The 15,406-nt window shown below is 45.6% G+C and overlaps 1 protein-coding gene across 1 annotated transcript; it reads right to left on the minus strand.

Annotated features, from left to right (window-relative positions):
* Positions 1-1,464: 1,464 nt before the first annotated feature.
* LOC140327548 (taste receptor type 1 member 1-like) lies at positions 1,465-7,865 on the minus strand. Its single transcript, XM_072406936.1, has 6 exons — positions 7,379-7,865; positions 5,999-6,142; positions 3,339-3,509; positions 2,957-3,093; positions 2,522-2,645; positions 1,465-2,381 (listed from the first exon to the last, which is right to left on the minus strand). Exons 1-6 carry the CDS (start codon positions 7,863-7,865, stop codon positions 1,465-1,467), a joined length of 1,980 nt encoding a protein of 659 aa, XP_072263037.1.
* Between the last annotated feature and the right edge of the window lie 7,541 nt (positions 7,866-15,406).

Genomic DNA, 15,406 nt, shown 5'->3' on the forward strand with positions numbered 1-15,406 from the left:
AGAGGGTAATAATCTCTGATAACAGATATCACATATACCCTATTAATACAGAGGGGAATAATCTCTGATAACAGATATCTCATATACCCCATTAATACAGAGGGGAATAATCTCTGATAATAGAGATATATAATCCCCATATAGAGTACACACCGAGCTCTTATGAACTTTACCCCAAATTATCTGCCAGTTCCAGGGGAAGCTCTCCTATATGTATGGTTTCCCATGTAGTCATGTAAACATGCTTAATGAAGGGCAACCACAGGCTCAGTGGTCAATATCCGATAAATCTCTGAGATTAACCCCTTTGCAAAGGACAACCTAAACAAACCTGTTAAAATAATTTAGAGGGTAAAAAAATAAAGTTTCTAGTAAGAGAATGTGCAAAATGATGGATTTGCAGATAACTGTAGATGAACGAGGAAGATAACTTTATAAATTTAGTCTGGAAGTCTGCAAAAGGCAATAGTTTCCTAGTAACAGGGTTGGATACATGACCAAAGCAAAAGATCCATTTAGAAACCTGTGATTGCATCATATCTTGTGTCAGGCTACCCAAGATTTGAGATTATTAGAGATTTGGGAAAAGTAAGATGATATTTATCTTTACAGAGTAACCATATACGTTTAGTAAATTGCATAGGTCCCAATAGGGAGGACTCTAATATGAAATGGGAGAAGCCCCACAACAAAGAATTGGGGTGTACCAGGGCAATCCATAATTTCTCATTGTAGACACGTAGGCGGGCCGATGAGGCTAACTGACAGAGACGAGAGGCCAAAAAATGTTAATCTGAAGATAGCAAAATAATTCTGTTAATAATTTTTCTGTTCCTGTCCGAATTATGAGGACATTGTCGAATAATCTTGTCCATAATAGGATATAAAGAAGGTAAATAGAGAAGTCTTCCTGGAAGAGGACATCTCTCCCCCAACTGCCTGAATATAAATTGGCGTAGGTAGGGTCACACTTAGTGCCCATGGCTATACCTTTGCTTTGTAAATAGTTTCATAAAAAAAAATATTTTGGAAGAATAAACAGTAGTAAACCGTAGTAGGTCCAAAATAAATTTATTAAATTCTCACACAGAAGCTTCTATTTCAAGAAGAAATTGTCTGATTGCTTGTATTCCTAGATGATTAGGTATACTCAAATAGAGTGCCCCAATGTCAATAGTTACAAGGAGGGCTTCTGATGAAATAAGAATATCATCTATTACTTTCAGTAGTTCAGAGGTGCCTTTTAAGAAGGAACAGAGGCTATAAGCTTGAGGCGTCAAAACCAAATCTACCAAGTGACTGTCATTAATTGTTAGACTGTCAGTCCCTAAGATGATTGGTATACCAAGAGGATTAAAACAAAATGATGCCCTCTGAATGTAAATTACACTTTTTGAGTATCTATAGATAAATCAAAAGCAATATTTTTCACACATTTCATGAAAATAACATATATCTTACATACTAGTTGTTTATTTTTTTTTTCATGTAGGCGTTGTTTTTTATAGAGATAAGGTAGGGTTTTACCAATAGAAAATACAATTTAGGAAAAAATATACAGCCCAATATTCCAGCACTGGAGGCCAATATGGCGAATACCTCCACAGCCACCATGTATTTTCCTTTGGTGCTCAGATAGGCCGGGATCATGGCAATCCACACACTGCAGAACACCAGCATGCTGAAGGTGATGTACTTGGCCTCATTAAAACTGTCCGGTAATGTCCTCACCATGAAAGCCAGAACAAAACTCACAGCTGCCAGGAACCCCATATAACCCAGGACAGAGTAGAACCCAATAACTGACCCTTCATTACACTGAATGATGATCTTCCCAGGATAGGAGTCCATGTCATACTCTTGGTAGGGAGGAGACACTGACAGCCAAATAACACATATCAGAACTTGGACAGAGGAGAGCAGTAACACTACATAATTAGGAAACTTTTTTCCCACCCACTTCCTCCAGTAGCTGCCCGGTTTGGAGGCTTTGAATGCAATGCAGACTGTGATAGTCTTGGCCAGAACAGAAGAGACAGCGATGGAGAAGAAAATCCCAAACAATATTTGTCTTAGTATGCAGGTTATATCCACAGGACGACCGAGGAACAAGAAGACACAGAGGAAGCTCAGCAAGATGGAGGTCAGGAGGATGAAGCTCACAGTCCGGTTATTGGCTTTAACAATTGATGTATTCCAGCAATAAATAAAGTTTATTAAAGTAAATAATGATTTCACACTAAACATTACAATTAATATTACAAAGACTAAAACCAGGGTATCCTTTTCATATGACAGAAACTCATAAGTCTTCGGAATACATTCTACTCTCTTATCATCTGACCACTCTTCATCAGGACATCTGGAGCAAACTTCAATGTCTGTTAATATTAAAAATGAAAGTCTTGTTAGGGCAAATCCTAGCATATGTATAGGAGACCTTAAGTGAACACCATATAACACTAAAAAATAATAAAAAAGTAAACAAAATAAGTTTTTTCATTTATACTACAGTACATACCTGTTGCATTGGAGATTTGCCCCTGGGGACATTGGAGACAAATATAGCAGCAAGAATGCATTCCTTCCTTGGTAGCTTTGTGATATCCGGGAGGACACCTCTCATTGCATCTAGATGCAGGAACCTGGACCAATCAGTAGAAATGTATTTAAAAATGAAAAGTACACTCTCTTAAAAACTCAGTGGTATGAAATGTTGTAATGTAGGGAGAAATGTAAGACCAGGCTTTGATGGTATCTGGCAGTGTTCCGGGGTTAAAGAGGCTAGGTAAGGCTGAAGTAAGAGTTACAAGACAAGTGCAGATCTTTATTTTGGATCCAAGCCTAAAAGGAAGGGGTGGGCCAAACACCCCTTTTTTAAAATTCATTGATGGAATGGGATGACACTCATCCTGTCATGGTGCCGTAGGGCACGATGGTGAACCCTCCATGTCACTAGCTCAGCTGGCACAGACGTGCGTGGGGTGGCAAATCTAAGCAGCTTCCTGGTCTGCACCAGAGCCTCTAGTGGTGTGAATGTTATGCTGTGGGCAACTGCCAGGTGCTGGCCTCCATGCACGCAGAGGCAGGTGACTGCTGACAAACAGGAATCAGACAGAATCGAGGTCAAACAAGCCAGAGGTCAGGGCAGACAGCAAGCAGGAGTAGTCAAAGTCAAGCCAGGGTCTGTAAACAATCAGGAACAGGCTCCCCAAACTGGAACCTAGGGGCACAGCCAAAGAAACTCATTGTTTAGGCAACTTCCTGTTGCCTTCGACTGCCCTTTATAGGGGAGGTCATAAGGCAGGCATTGGGTACTCACAGGTAAGAGAACCTACCATCAAAAGGAGTGCAGGAGCAGAAGCAGCTCAGGTGGTGCTCGCACATCTGCAAGCAGATGGAGTGCTTCTGGTTCTCTGGGGTAAAGGGTAGAGCACTCATGGCATCACATGACTCATAGCAGGAAGTGACCAGCAGACAGGATTCCTGTACAGGGCTGCTGCTGCTGTCTGCAGAGGAATGTGAGGTGGGTGGTACAGGTACAGTGACAGATCGTCTGGTTCTATGAGGATCTGTGACAAATCCCGTCAGGGATATTCTTGGATGTTACTGGGTTTTTTTTGTACTGGATTGAAAATTGAGCAGAACACCCCAAAATTCCTGTTAGAGTCAGAGAGCCATCTCTCTCTTACTCCCTCCTTACTTTACATACATATAATTGATACACACACATATATGTGTGCGTGTATCATATATACTCAAATATAAAGCCATTCAATATTGGCCAATGTATTTTTTTTTTTTAAACATGTCTTTATTACCAGCAGGTAGTTACACCAACCAATGGTAAACAGTACAATAAGACATGACAGTTTGAAAAAAAAAGTGAACAAAGCGTAACAGGCAAAAACTGTCAACTTCTGCCACCCCACCTCAATTTTCCATTTTTTTGGAGTATAGTAGACATCTTTAACAATACCCAACCACACCAAACAAAATATTAAACCGAAAATTTAACCTCTTGTCATAGAAACATGGGAATTAAGCATAAATAGACACTTTACAATAAAATATTGACCCATACATGCAATGGAATTGGAGTATAGGAACTGTAATTACGGATTGAGACATTACCCAAGGTCCTAAGGTCATACCAAGTGGTGTGCCAAAAAAGTTCGAAAATGTCTTGGAGCTGTGCTGGGTAAAGAGTGTGCCGTAAATAAGGCATCCATGTACCAAAGAATCTTTGTGAATGTTTCTCTCGATGTTCAGTAGCTTCATGGTATATTGAAAGCATAATAAGCTCTATGTAATAATTTGAATTGAATCTCCTGCCACTGTTCACTAATTAAAACTTTGCGAATACATGACCAAGAGGCCTCTAATAACTCAAGGGTCTCTAAATGTGGAAGTTTAAGAAAAGTCGCCCAACAGCGCACAAATGGAAGCACAGAAGCTGCATCAGTAGGAATGTCTCTTAGTAGAGAGTAATTATGAGATATGGAATGTCTCGATGCAGACTCACCCAAAAGTTGTTGGATCCGGCCTGGTAGTGCTAGCGTTAATTGCCTAGCCTGAGATCCAGAAAAGGTAGATTTAATTTGTAAATAAGGGAGGAAGTGATGCACAGGCAGAACATATTTGATTCTCACTATCTCAAAGGGCAAAAGAGTATGAGATTCATCCAAAAGATGGCCAAGGACATAGTTCTGTCTGTACATATCTGGGACATTACTGGAAACTTGAATCCCCAAGTACGTTAGACAGGAGTTTGCAATTTTTACACCAAGGTTATTTATAGTAGTAAAAAGGGTAGGGGCGGAGTTGTATGTAAACATAGGATCTTACTTTTGTTGTAATTATTGTGAAATCGTGAGAAGGAGTCAAAATAAGATCTGGTGAATAACAGAGGGAAGATCTCTAGTCGGGTTATTAAGAAACAGCAGAACATCATCTGCAAACATTGCAAGACTTATACGACCCCGTTTATGTCTATATCTTCATAGATTTTACAATCAAAAAATGACCTGGCCAGGGGCTTCAAAGCCATATTAAATAATAATGGGGAAAGGGGACAACCTTGACCCCCTCCCCAAGGGAAGAACTGGGGATTGGACTCCGGCCACCTGAATTTGAGCAGTGGGATTACAATACATAGATTGGAAAAATGTTGCTATATACCCACCAAATCCATACTTGTCCAGAACTAAATTTAACAAAAGACCACTCCACACTATGAAAGGCTTTTTTCTGCATCAAGTGCCATAATGGCAGCCGACACAGGAGTAAGACCTGACAAACGGGCGTATTCAAGAACCACTAGTAATTTCCGTATATCATTTATATCAGATTTACCTATAATGAAACCGGCTTGTGCAGGGCTAACTAATTGTGGGAGAAACTTAGCTAGGCAATCCGCCATTATTTTAGAGAGCAATTTAACATCTTTGTTCAGTAATGAGATTGGAGAGTATGATCCTGGATCCAAGGGATCCTTTTGTATTTTGGAAGTACATTTATAAAAGCTTGTTTTTCTGAGTCTAGACACGTAGACTGGGAGAACATGCAGTTTTACATTGTAGTGAGAGGGGTAGAAACCCTGTTGGCCAAAATTTTTTATAATTCAGGCCATCAGGGCCTGGCGCTTTCATGTTAGATGAGCGCTTAATGGCTGACAGAGTCTCCCCCTCTGTAATAGGCGAGCTAAGAAAACACAAATCCTCTGCAGATAACTGTGGTAGCTTCAGCTTATCAAGAAAAGCTTGGCCTGGGGCCACATTGCTCCCTTTGGTAGAATATAATTTTGTGTAGTAAGATGCAAATACTGAGGAATTACCCTTGGGTGTTTTATGCACGACCACTTTGGGATCCTTAATTGCAGTGACACGCAGCGGCGCCCGGTATCTCATTGCTAGATTGGCCAGCAGCCAATAGGACCTAATCCTTGTATTATACTGGCCAATCCAGAAAACACAAGCTCTTTTCGCTTTCAACCAACGCTCCTTATCAGAAACAGTAAGAGACGACCTGAAGGCCAGGTAGGCCTGACGTGCTTGAGAGCAGGCCTCATGGTATCTTGCCAATGTCTGTTTCTTCTTGGACGTAACATAGGCCATAATGTTGCCTCTTAGTACCGCTTTTGCTGTGTCCCAGAAAAGTGTGGGATTAGACTAGTGTTGACTATTGTGGAACTCTTGACACCAATATATCAGATTTTGTGGAAAGATTCATCTTTGGCAAGGCAGGAGGGAAACCTCCACACAAATTCTGTCCTATGTAAAAAGCCATTAGTGAGAACTGAGGAGACAGGTGCATGATCATTTCAGTGATTTCAATTTTGCACAGTAAATCATCGGAGACCAAGATGGCGTCTATCCTCGACATTGTGGAATGAATTGGGGACATGTGCATAAATTCACGTTCCAGTGGGTGAAGGAGCCTCCAAGAGTCAGGCAATCCTGTTGCTAACATAAAGGATTGGTATGCCATGTCGTTATTAGAAGAAGCTCCTTGCTTGAGAGTTGGTGGATGCCTACCTTCAGTAGTAGTCGACAGGGCAATAAAATCTCTTGCCACCACAAGAGAGGTGTGTGGAAGTGATTGGAGGGTACCCAACAAATCATTTTAAAAAACTGTTGAGACCGTGGACCGCCTTTATAGTAAGGGAGTGAGCAGGGAATTGGAGGGTGAGCGATGCTCATCTGCCATCTATGGTGTGACATGACTTTGCAGTTATGGTATAATGTAATTTTTTGTGCAGCAGGATTAGAACTCCAGCATGTTGCCCCACCGCTTGGGCTCCCCAGACTTCACCAACCCAATTTTTCCACATTAAGTGATACAGAGAAAAGGTAATATGTGTTTCTTGTGTGATGGCAATATCTGTTTGTAGCTTCTTTAAGTGCCTAAAACTTTTGTGTGTTTAGCAGGAGACCAAAGGCCCTTGACATTCCAGGTAGTAAACTTAGAGGAAAAATCGCCAAAGTCCTCTCCCCCTGCTCTCCTGGTTTCTACAAGCATAGCATACAAAAATAGCACACAAAAACAAGAGGAAAACACACCAGCTCTCATTTATGCAGTTTTGTAGTATAACGGATCACCGGCTCCATCCAGTGCGTGGAGAACAAACAAAAACAAGAAAACTCTTGTAAGCGCCATGTTGTGAAGGGAAGGTCAGGCTCTTGTACAAATAGCAGTAGGAGAAGGTAGCAGCTTGTATTGATAACAGATACTGTGGGCTTTTAAGAATGTGGTGAAGAAGAGTGCACTGGAAGAGTGCACAGAATCATTTCTAGACATTTGATCCCTGACCGGTAAAGACTGATAATTAGCAGACAGAGATTTGATGAAATCAGCTGTCGAGGAAATGGTTTGTTACGCTGGGGGTGTCCCAATCTTTGGGCCCTCTCTATCTTCATGGGTGCTTTAAGCCCCAAAGATTTAGGAAAGGTGATGGAACAAAGCTTCTCCAATTCACAAGGCTTATATGACTCAGGAACATAAATGATCCACAAATTATTGCTGCGTGCTCTATTTTCCATAATTATAACTTTTTCCTTCAATTGCAAGTAATGTTCGCTCATCTGCTGCTGTTGTGTAGGGGTGGACAATAAATCATCTTCTAAATCACTAATACGTTGTTGCATACTTTGTAGCTCTTCTCCATGTTTAGTGACAATTTCTGTAATAGGCTGTAAGTGCTGTTGTAATGCCTCTTTAATATCCTGTATTAGAGTAGGCTTAAGATGCTTAGAGACTTCCATGGCCAGCTTGGTATAATCCAATGCAGTACAGGAATGCACAGAGGACTCTGTCCTACCTGGACTGGAGGAGTCATCTGCCTGATCCCGCATGGTGTCGGCCATCTTGGCCTGTGTGGTCTTCTTCCCTGCCTGCTTTTGCTGGGATGTCCCGGAGGACTGTGAGCCTGAAATAAAATGTTCCAACAGTCCTCTACTGTCCTCTCTCTCACCATACGGAAAAGCGGGAACGCGGGGTGTAGTCAGAAGGGCACGGAGGATGGATGAAGCCGGGGCCACTCTGCACACTGCCGCTACATCAGGCTCCGGAACGGGAAGTCCCAAGGTATTTATTTTAAATTAAAATGCAGGAAAATGTTTAGGCTCAATGCGATGTTGGGGGTGCAACATTTTACAGCTTAGTTTATTGCTGGATTGACTGCAGTTCATAATTATAACACTAGATGTCGCTGTTACTAATGTTTACTTGTGGTTTTTTCTCTCTCTGTTTTTCTATGATGTGTTATATATATTCACCGATGTGTCATTCACCGTGTAAGGAGATCTTCCGTTTTTGCATGCATGTTCCAATAAAGACAAGTTCTGTTAACCCACAATGGCTGTTCTGGGATGACTCGACTGCCCCCAGCAATCATACTCTGCAACAGGGCCCTGAGACAGAGTTTGGATGGCTTGGGTAACTGGCATCTAGAGCTGGTTACTGACAAGGCAGCAGCAGCAACAGCAGGAGGAGTTGGCCCTGGGACGGAGTGTGGACAGCATTGGTAACTGGCATCCAAAGCTGCGTACTGGGCAGGCAGGAGGAGTAAGCAGTGGGCCCTGAGAGGGAGCGTGGACAGCACTGGTAACTAGCATCTAGAGCTGTGTACTGGGCAGGCGGAAGCAGCAAAAGCATGAGGAGGAGCCACGGGCTCTGGGATGGAGCAAGGACAGCATTAGTAACTGGCATCTAGAGCTGGGTACTGGGCAGGCCACAGCAGTATCAGCATGAAGAGGAGGTGGTAGGCCCTAAAACGGAGTGTGGATGGCATTAGTAACTGGCATATAGAGATTGGTACTGAACAGGCAGCAGCAGTAACAACATGAGGAGGAGATGGTAGGCCCTGACACGGAGTGTGGATGGCCTTAGTAACTGGCATCTAGAGCTGAGTACTGGAAAGGCAGCAGCAGTAACAGCAGGAGGTGGGGTAAGTGGGCCCTGAGACGGAGCAGCATTGGTAACTTGCATCTAGAGCTGGGTACTGAGCAGGTGGCAGCAGCAAAAGCATGAGGAGGAGCTGGTGGGCTCTGAGATTGAGCAAGGACGGCATTAGTAACTGGCATCTAGAGCTGGGTAATGGACAGGCCGCAGCAGTACCAACATGCAGAGAAGGCAGTAGGCCCTAAGATGGAGCATGGACTGCATTAGTAACTGGCATCTAGAGCTGGGTACTGGGCAGGCAGCAGCAGTAACAGCATGAGGAGGAGGCAGTGGCTCCTGAGAGGGATCTAGAACGGCATTAGTAATGGCATCTAGAGCTTGGTACTGGACAGGTAGCAGCAGTAACAGCTTGAGGAGGAGGCTGTGGGCCCTGAGACGGAACAGGGACTGCATTGGAAGTTTAGGCCATCACCTATATGAACAGTGCAGAAGCTGTAGCTCATGGGGACATTTGTAAAATGCAAAAAAAATTGTACAAGTGTTTCCAGCACCTGATAGGGCCGTAGAAAGCCCACCAGGATATAAGAAAGTGCAGGAAGTACAGGGGCAGCATTAGTAACTGCATCTAGAGCTGGGTACTGGGCAGGATGCAGCAGTAACAGCAGGAGGAGGAGGTGATGGACCCTGAGGAGGACGAGCCAGTGGGCTCTGGGACGGAGCAAGGACGGCATTAGTAACTGGCATCTAGAGGTGGGTACTGGGCAGGACGCAGCAGTAACACCATGAGAAGGAGACAGTAGGCCCTGAGAAGGAGTGTAGACGGCATTAGTAACTGGCATCTAGAGCTGGGTACTGGGCAGGCAGCAGCAGTAACAGCAGGAGGCGGAGGTGATGGGCCCTGAGAAGGATTGTGGACAGCACTGGTAATTGGCATCTAGAGCTGGATACTGGGCAGGCGTCAGCAGTAACAGCATGGGGGAAAGGCGGTGAGCTCTGAGACGGGGCGTGGACAGGATTGGTAACTGGCAACTAGAGCTGGCTACTAGACAGGCGGCAGCAGCAACAGCATGAGGAGGAGCCAGTGGGCCCTGAAAAGGAGCAAGAACGGCATTAGTAACTGGCATCCAATGTTGGGTACTGAGCAGGCAGCAGCAGTAAGAGCATTAGGAGGAGGCGGTTAGCCCTAAGACGGAGTGTGGACAGCATTAGTAACTGGCATCTAGAGATTGCTACTGGGCAGGCAGCAGCAGTAACTGCATGAGGAAGAGGCGGTAGGCCCTTAGAAGGAGTGTGGACAGCATTAGTAACTGGGATCTAGAGCTTGGTACTGGGCAGGCAGAAGCAGTAACAGCATGAGGAGGAGGAGGTGGGACCAGAGATGGAGCACGGACGGCATTAGTAACTGGCATCTAGAGCTGGGTACTGGGTAGGAAGCAGCAGTATCAGCATAAGGAGGAGGCGGTGGGCCCTGAGACGGAGCATGGACGGCATTAGAAACTAGCATCTAGAGCTGGGTACTGGGTAGACAGCAGCAGTAACAGCAGGAGAAGGAGGCGGTGGGCCCTGAGACGGAGCGTGGACAGCACTGGTAACTAGCATCTAGCGCTGGGTACTGGGCAGGCGGCAGCAGCAAAAGCATGAGGAGGAGCCATGGGCTCTGAGACGGAGCGTGGACAGCATTAGTAACTGGCATCTAGAGCTGCTTACTGCGAAGGTGGCAGCAGTAACAGCATGAGGAGGAGGTGGTGGGCCCTTGGATGGAGCAAGGACGGCATTAGTAACTGGCATCTAGAGCTGAGTAATGGGCAGGCAGCAGCAGTTACAGCATGAGTAGGAGGCGGTGGGCCCTGAGACGGAGCATGGAGAGAATTGGTAACTGGAATCCAGAGCTGGCTACTGGGCACGCGGTAGCAGCAACAGCAAGAGGATGAGCCGGTGGGCTCTAAAACTGAGCAGAGACGATTTTAGAGAGACCAGATGTAACTGGCATTTAGAGCTTGGTACTGGGCAGGCAGCAGCAGTACCAGCATGAGGAGGAGGCGAAGGGCCCTGAGATGGAGCAAGGACAGCATTAGAAGGAAAAGACATCACCTGTATGGACAGTATAAAAGCTGTAGCTATTGGAGACTTTACTGTGTAGGGGACTGATTTCTCCTATCCACTAGCTGTAACTTTGTAAAACGCAAATAAAGTTGTACAAGTGTTTCCTGCCCCTGACAGTGGCTTTAGAAAGCCCACCAGGATATTAAAAAAATGCAGGAAGCAAAGGGGAAGCATTGGTAACTGGCATCAAGAGCTGGGTACTGGGCAGGCGGCAGCAGTAACAGCAGGAGGAGGAGGTGGTCGGCTCTGAGATGGAGCATGGACAGCATTGGAAACTAGCATCTAGAGCTGGGTACTGGGCAGGTAGCAGCAGTAACAGCAGGTGGAGGAGGCAATGGGCCCTGAGACTGACTGTAGACAACATTGGTAAATGGCATATAGAGCTATGTACTGGGCAGGCGGCAGCAGTAACAGCAGGAGGAGGAAGCAGTGGGCCCTAAGAAAAAGTTTGGACAGCATTGATAACTGGCATCTAGTGCTGGGTCCGGTGCAAGCGGCAGCATAACAGCAGGAGGAAGAGGCGGTGGGCCCTGAGACAGAGCATGGACAGCACTGGTAACTGACATCTAGAGCTGGTTACCGGGCAGGGGGCAGCAGCAATAGCAGGACGAGTAGGCAGTGGGCCCTGAGACGGAGCGTGGACGGCATTGGTAACTGGAATCTAGAGCTGGGTGTAGTGCATCGTCAATGCCAACCCGAAGTGTGTAATGCAAATATTGGAAATGTGTGATTAGAGCCAGACCAAGATGTTTTGTGCACCATAACTGTTGCTGTGGTCTGTGGTGCCTGAAGCGTTAGGAAGGTATACGCTATAAGGTATAGTTTCCATCATGAAGTGGATGACATGAATGCCAACCCTCAGTCTTACAGTACTTAGCTGAAAAATTAGCCAAAGGCAACAGTACCTATCAGTGTGGCAGTACTGGTACCTCCTGATGCTCCAGTGTCTCTTCTTGCTCGTGCTGATGATGGCTGTGAGCTAAGGAGTGTAATGTCCCCCTCATCCTGCTCCCCCATTTCCTCCTGTCCTCTCCTATTGCCACTTTCCATCAGGCCACATGGGGTATTATCAAGCAGAAAGATGATGGGAATGACATTGTTCCAGCCTGACAGCTCCTGACTCACGTTTGTGGCCTGCTCAAAGGGGGCCAGTGTACTTTGCACAGCATCTCCATCTGCAGCCACTGGTCATTGGTAAAACAGCTCAGTTGTGTGGCTGTACCAAGGGCCCGCTGCCTCCATGCACCACGCAGATCAAGTAATGGCGGATAGCTAGCATTTGCTGAAACAGACGCTGGAGCATGTACAGGGTCGAGCTCCATCCAGTCACAATGTCACAAATCACCGCTGCAGACTTTTCAGGAGGAGTGTCGAAAAGAGGGGGTTTGCTGGTAGAAGCAATGAAGGAGGAAGAGGAGGGAGAGGACTGGGGTGGCCCATGCTTTCCCACCATAACCCTTGGCGGGGGTACCAGGTGCTGCAATGCCTCTTGCAGACTACCGCCCACTGAGCTATGCAAGGCCACCCAGTGAGCGGTGAAGGACAGGTAGCATCCCACTGCGTGCCTGGTTGTCCAGCTGTCCATGGTGATGTGGATTTGACTAGACACCGAGAATGCCAAAGCCCGGGAGAGGTTAACGATTACAAGTGCATGTAAACTGGGAACAGCTGTGTGGGAGAAGTAATGCCTGCTTGGTATATTCAACCGACGCTTGGCACAGGCCATCAGGTCATGGAAGGGAGCAGGGTCCACAATGCTGTACGGCAGTAGCTGCAAAGCCAATAGTTTGGCTAGACGTGAATTGATTTTGATGACTCTTCTGTATTCACCAGACAGACACCCCTCTTTCAACCTGGTTACTATTCTTTTTTTTTTAAATTGTATGTTTATTAAGAATTTTTGGGTAAGGTACAGAAGAAAGAGAAAGGGGAAAGTTACACAAAGGGAAGTTAACAATCAGTAACAATATTGTATCGCATGTGAATAACAAACAATCTGTAACCCAAACCTAAGCTTGATGCATAAAATTAACATACACAAACTAGGAAATTAGGAGGAGGAAGAGACAAAGAACAAATTGTGACATCATCAAATAAAAAAAAAAAGAGGAAGAGCAGCCGAGAGTAGTTAGATGGATAGTGAGGCATAGTAACTGTCCCAGCTCTCCCACACCACTTCAAATTTCTCCACCGTGTTTCTAAGGAGTGCTGTGAGGTACTCCATAAGGCGGACCTCCTGTATTCGCGTATGGAGGTCGCTCATGGAAGGAGGTGTAGGTGACTTCCATCTAGTAGGGATCAGTGTTCGCGCCGCTACTAGGATGTGAGTCACCAATTTACGGGATATTTTCGGTAGGTTTGAGGAGGGCCAACCCAATAAATGTGTGAGGGGGTCTAGCGGAACCTGTTGTTGGATCACATTTGACATTAAATCAGTAACTCGTACCCAATATGGTTGAATAAGAGGGCACTACCAAAAGATATGTTCCAACGTGCCTCTATGTTTCTTACATCTCCAGCAAGAGGGGTCCACTTCAGGGAATAGACGATGTAGTGCAACCGGTGTATGGTACCACCTGAGTAAGATTTTATATTGATTCTTCTTGTATAGGGTACAGATAGAGCTCTTATGGGCAGCCTCCCAAATGACAGACCAATCCTCAGGGGATAGTGACCGGCCCAGTATCTCCTCCCACTTAAGCATGTAACCATGTTTTTTGGGGAGTCCCTGAGTACAGGAATGGAGCAGACGATAAATGGCTGAGACCGTACCTTTAGACAGGGGGCCCTCCATAGCTATCCTCTCAAAGCCAGTAAGGGCCTGAAAGGTGGCTGTGGGTTGTAGGGACATAATGTAATGTCTTATTTGAAGATATGCATAAAAAGATGAGCGGGGGAGCTCTACCCTATCCCTAAGTTCAGCAAAAGAGAACAATCGCCAGTCAATAGGGTCCAAAACATGCCTGATTTGAAATAAGCCCCTATCCCTCCACGGACCTGACATTGAGCCAGATAGGCTATCTGGGATCTGAGGATTTAAAATGATTGAAGTCAATCTGGAGGTTGAGGAAACCAGGCCAAATTTGTCCTTGCATGACCTCCATATAGTCAGCGTGAACCCCATCGGTGCTGTCAGATCCATCTCCGTCAGTAATAAGGAGGAGCTCCACAGCATGACGTTAGGATGGACCGGAGCAATCCACCCCGCCTCCAACTCAACCCCTACACTAGGGGGATGAGGGGATGTCCACTGTAGAACATGCCGGAGATGAGCCGCTAAATAGTATTTGTGAATGTCTGGGCCTCCCAGTCCACCCTCTCCCCTAGGCGCACAAACTATGTGTTTAGGTACTCTGTGCCTTTTGTAAGCCCAGATAAACCGCAAAAAATCGGATTGAAGTTTTTTCAGAACCTGGGGTGGGACCCTGACAGGTAACGTCCCAAATAGGTATAAAAGTTTAGGGAGAAGCATCATCTTCACCGAGGCTATCCTACCCAAAAGTGAGATGGGGTGCGTTTTCCATTTAGCCAGAGAGTTATTCACCTCCCGTATTAGCGGGGGGAAAATTGTGGGAGTATAGTTGGGTGTATTTGGAGGTGATATGAGTCCCCAGGTAATTGATAGAGTCTACCTGCCAAGTAAAAGAAAAAGAGTCTCTCAGGGCCTGTAGCTCTGTTGAGGCTATATGGAGTGGCAAAGCCTCCGTCTTAGAACAGTTAATTTTGAAACCTGAAACAGCCCCATAGTCCTCCAGGGCCTTCCATAAATTGGGGAGGGAAACAGTTGGCTGCGAAAGAGTCAGAAGAATGTCATCAGCGTATAGAGACAGCTTATAGGATTTCCCATGTACAGTGATCCCGTTTATATTGGGATTGGAGCGAATATTGGCTGCCAGTGGCTCTATACACAGAGCAAAAAGCAGGGGCGACAATGGACAACCCTGTCTCGTTCCATTTCTAATGGGGAATACCGTGGAGGAGGCATGAGGCAATTTAACTGAGGCCGAGGGGGCTGTGTAAAGTGATTTGATCGCCTTCACAAATGGACCTGTAAACCCCATTTTATCCAGGGTGGCTAACATAAAGGGCCAACTAAGGCGATCAAAGGCCTTCTCAGCGTCCAAACTAAGGATCAGGGACGGGGTTTTCCTCTTATTGATAATATCAATGACATTAATCACCCGTCTAGTGTTATCCCCTGCTTGCCTGTTGGGAATAAAGCCAGTTTGGTCTCCATGTATAAGAGAGGGAAGAAAGCCAGACAACCTGGATGCCAAAATTTTCGTGAAAATTTTTAGATCACTATTGAGGAGGGCTATAGGTCTGTAACTCGAGCAGTCTAATGGATCCTTACTCGGTTTCGGTATCACCGTCACCTGAGACGCCAGCATAGAGGGGGGGA

This window comes from Pyxicephalus adspersus, chromosome 3 (assembly GCF_032062135.1).
Source record: "Pyxicephalus adspersus chromosome 3, UCB_Pads_2.0, whole genome shotgun sequence".
NCBI classification, from domain to species: Eukaryota; Metazoa; Chordata; class Amphibia; order Anura; family Pyxicephalidae; genus Pyxicephalus; species Pyxicephalus adspersus.

Coding starts and splice junctions, on each gene's coding strand:
- LOC140327548 (XM_072406936.1), bottom strand. CDS start 7,865: ATGGCCGACACCATGCGGGATCAGGCAGATGACTCCTCCAGTCCAGGT. Junction 6,143..7,378: donor AAGATTGGGACACCCCCAGC/GTAACAAACCAT, acceptor TCTGGGACACAG/CAAAAGCGGTACTAAGAGGC. Junction 3,510..5,998: donor TACTGTTTCTGATAAGGAGC/GTTGGTTGAAAG, acceptor ATTCCTCTGCAG/ACAGCAGCAGCAGCCCTGTA.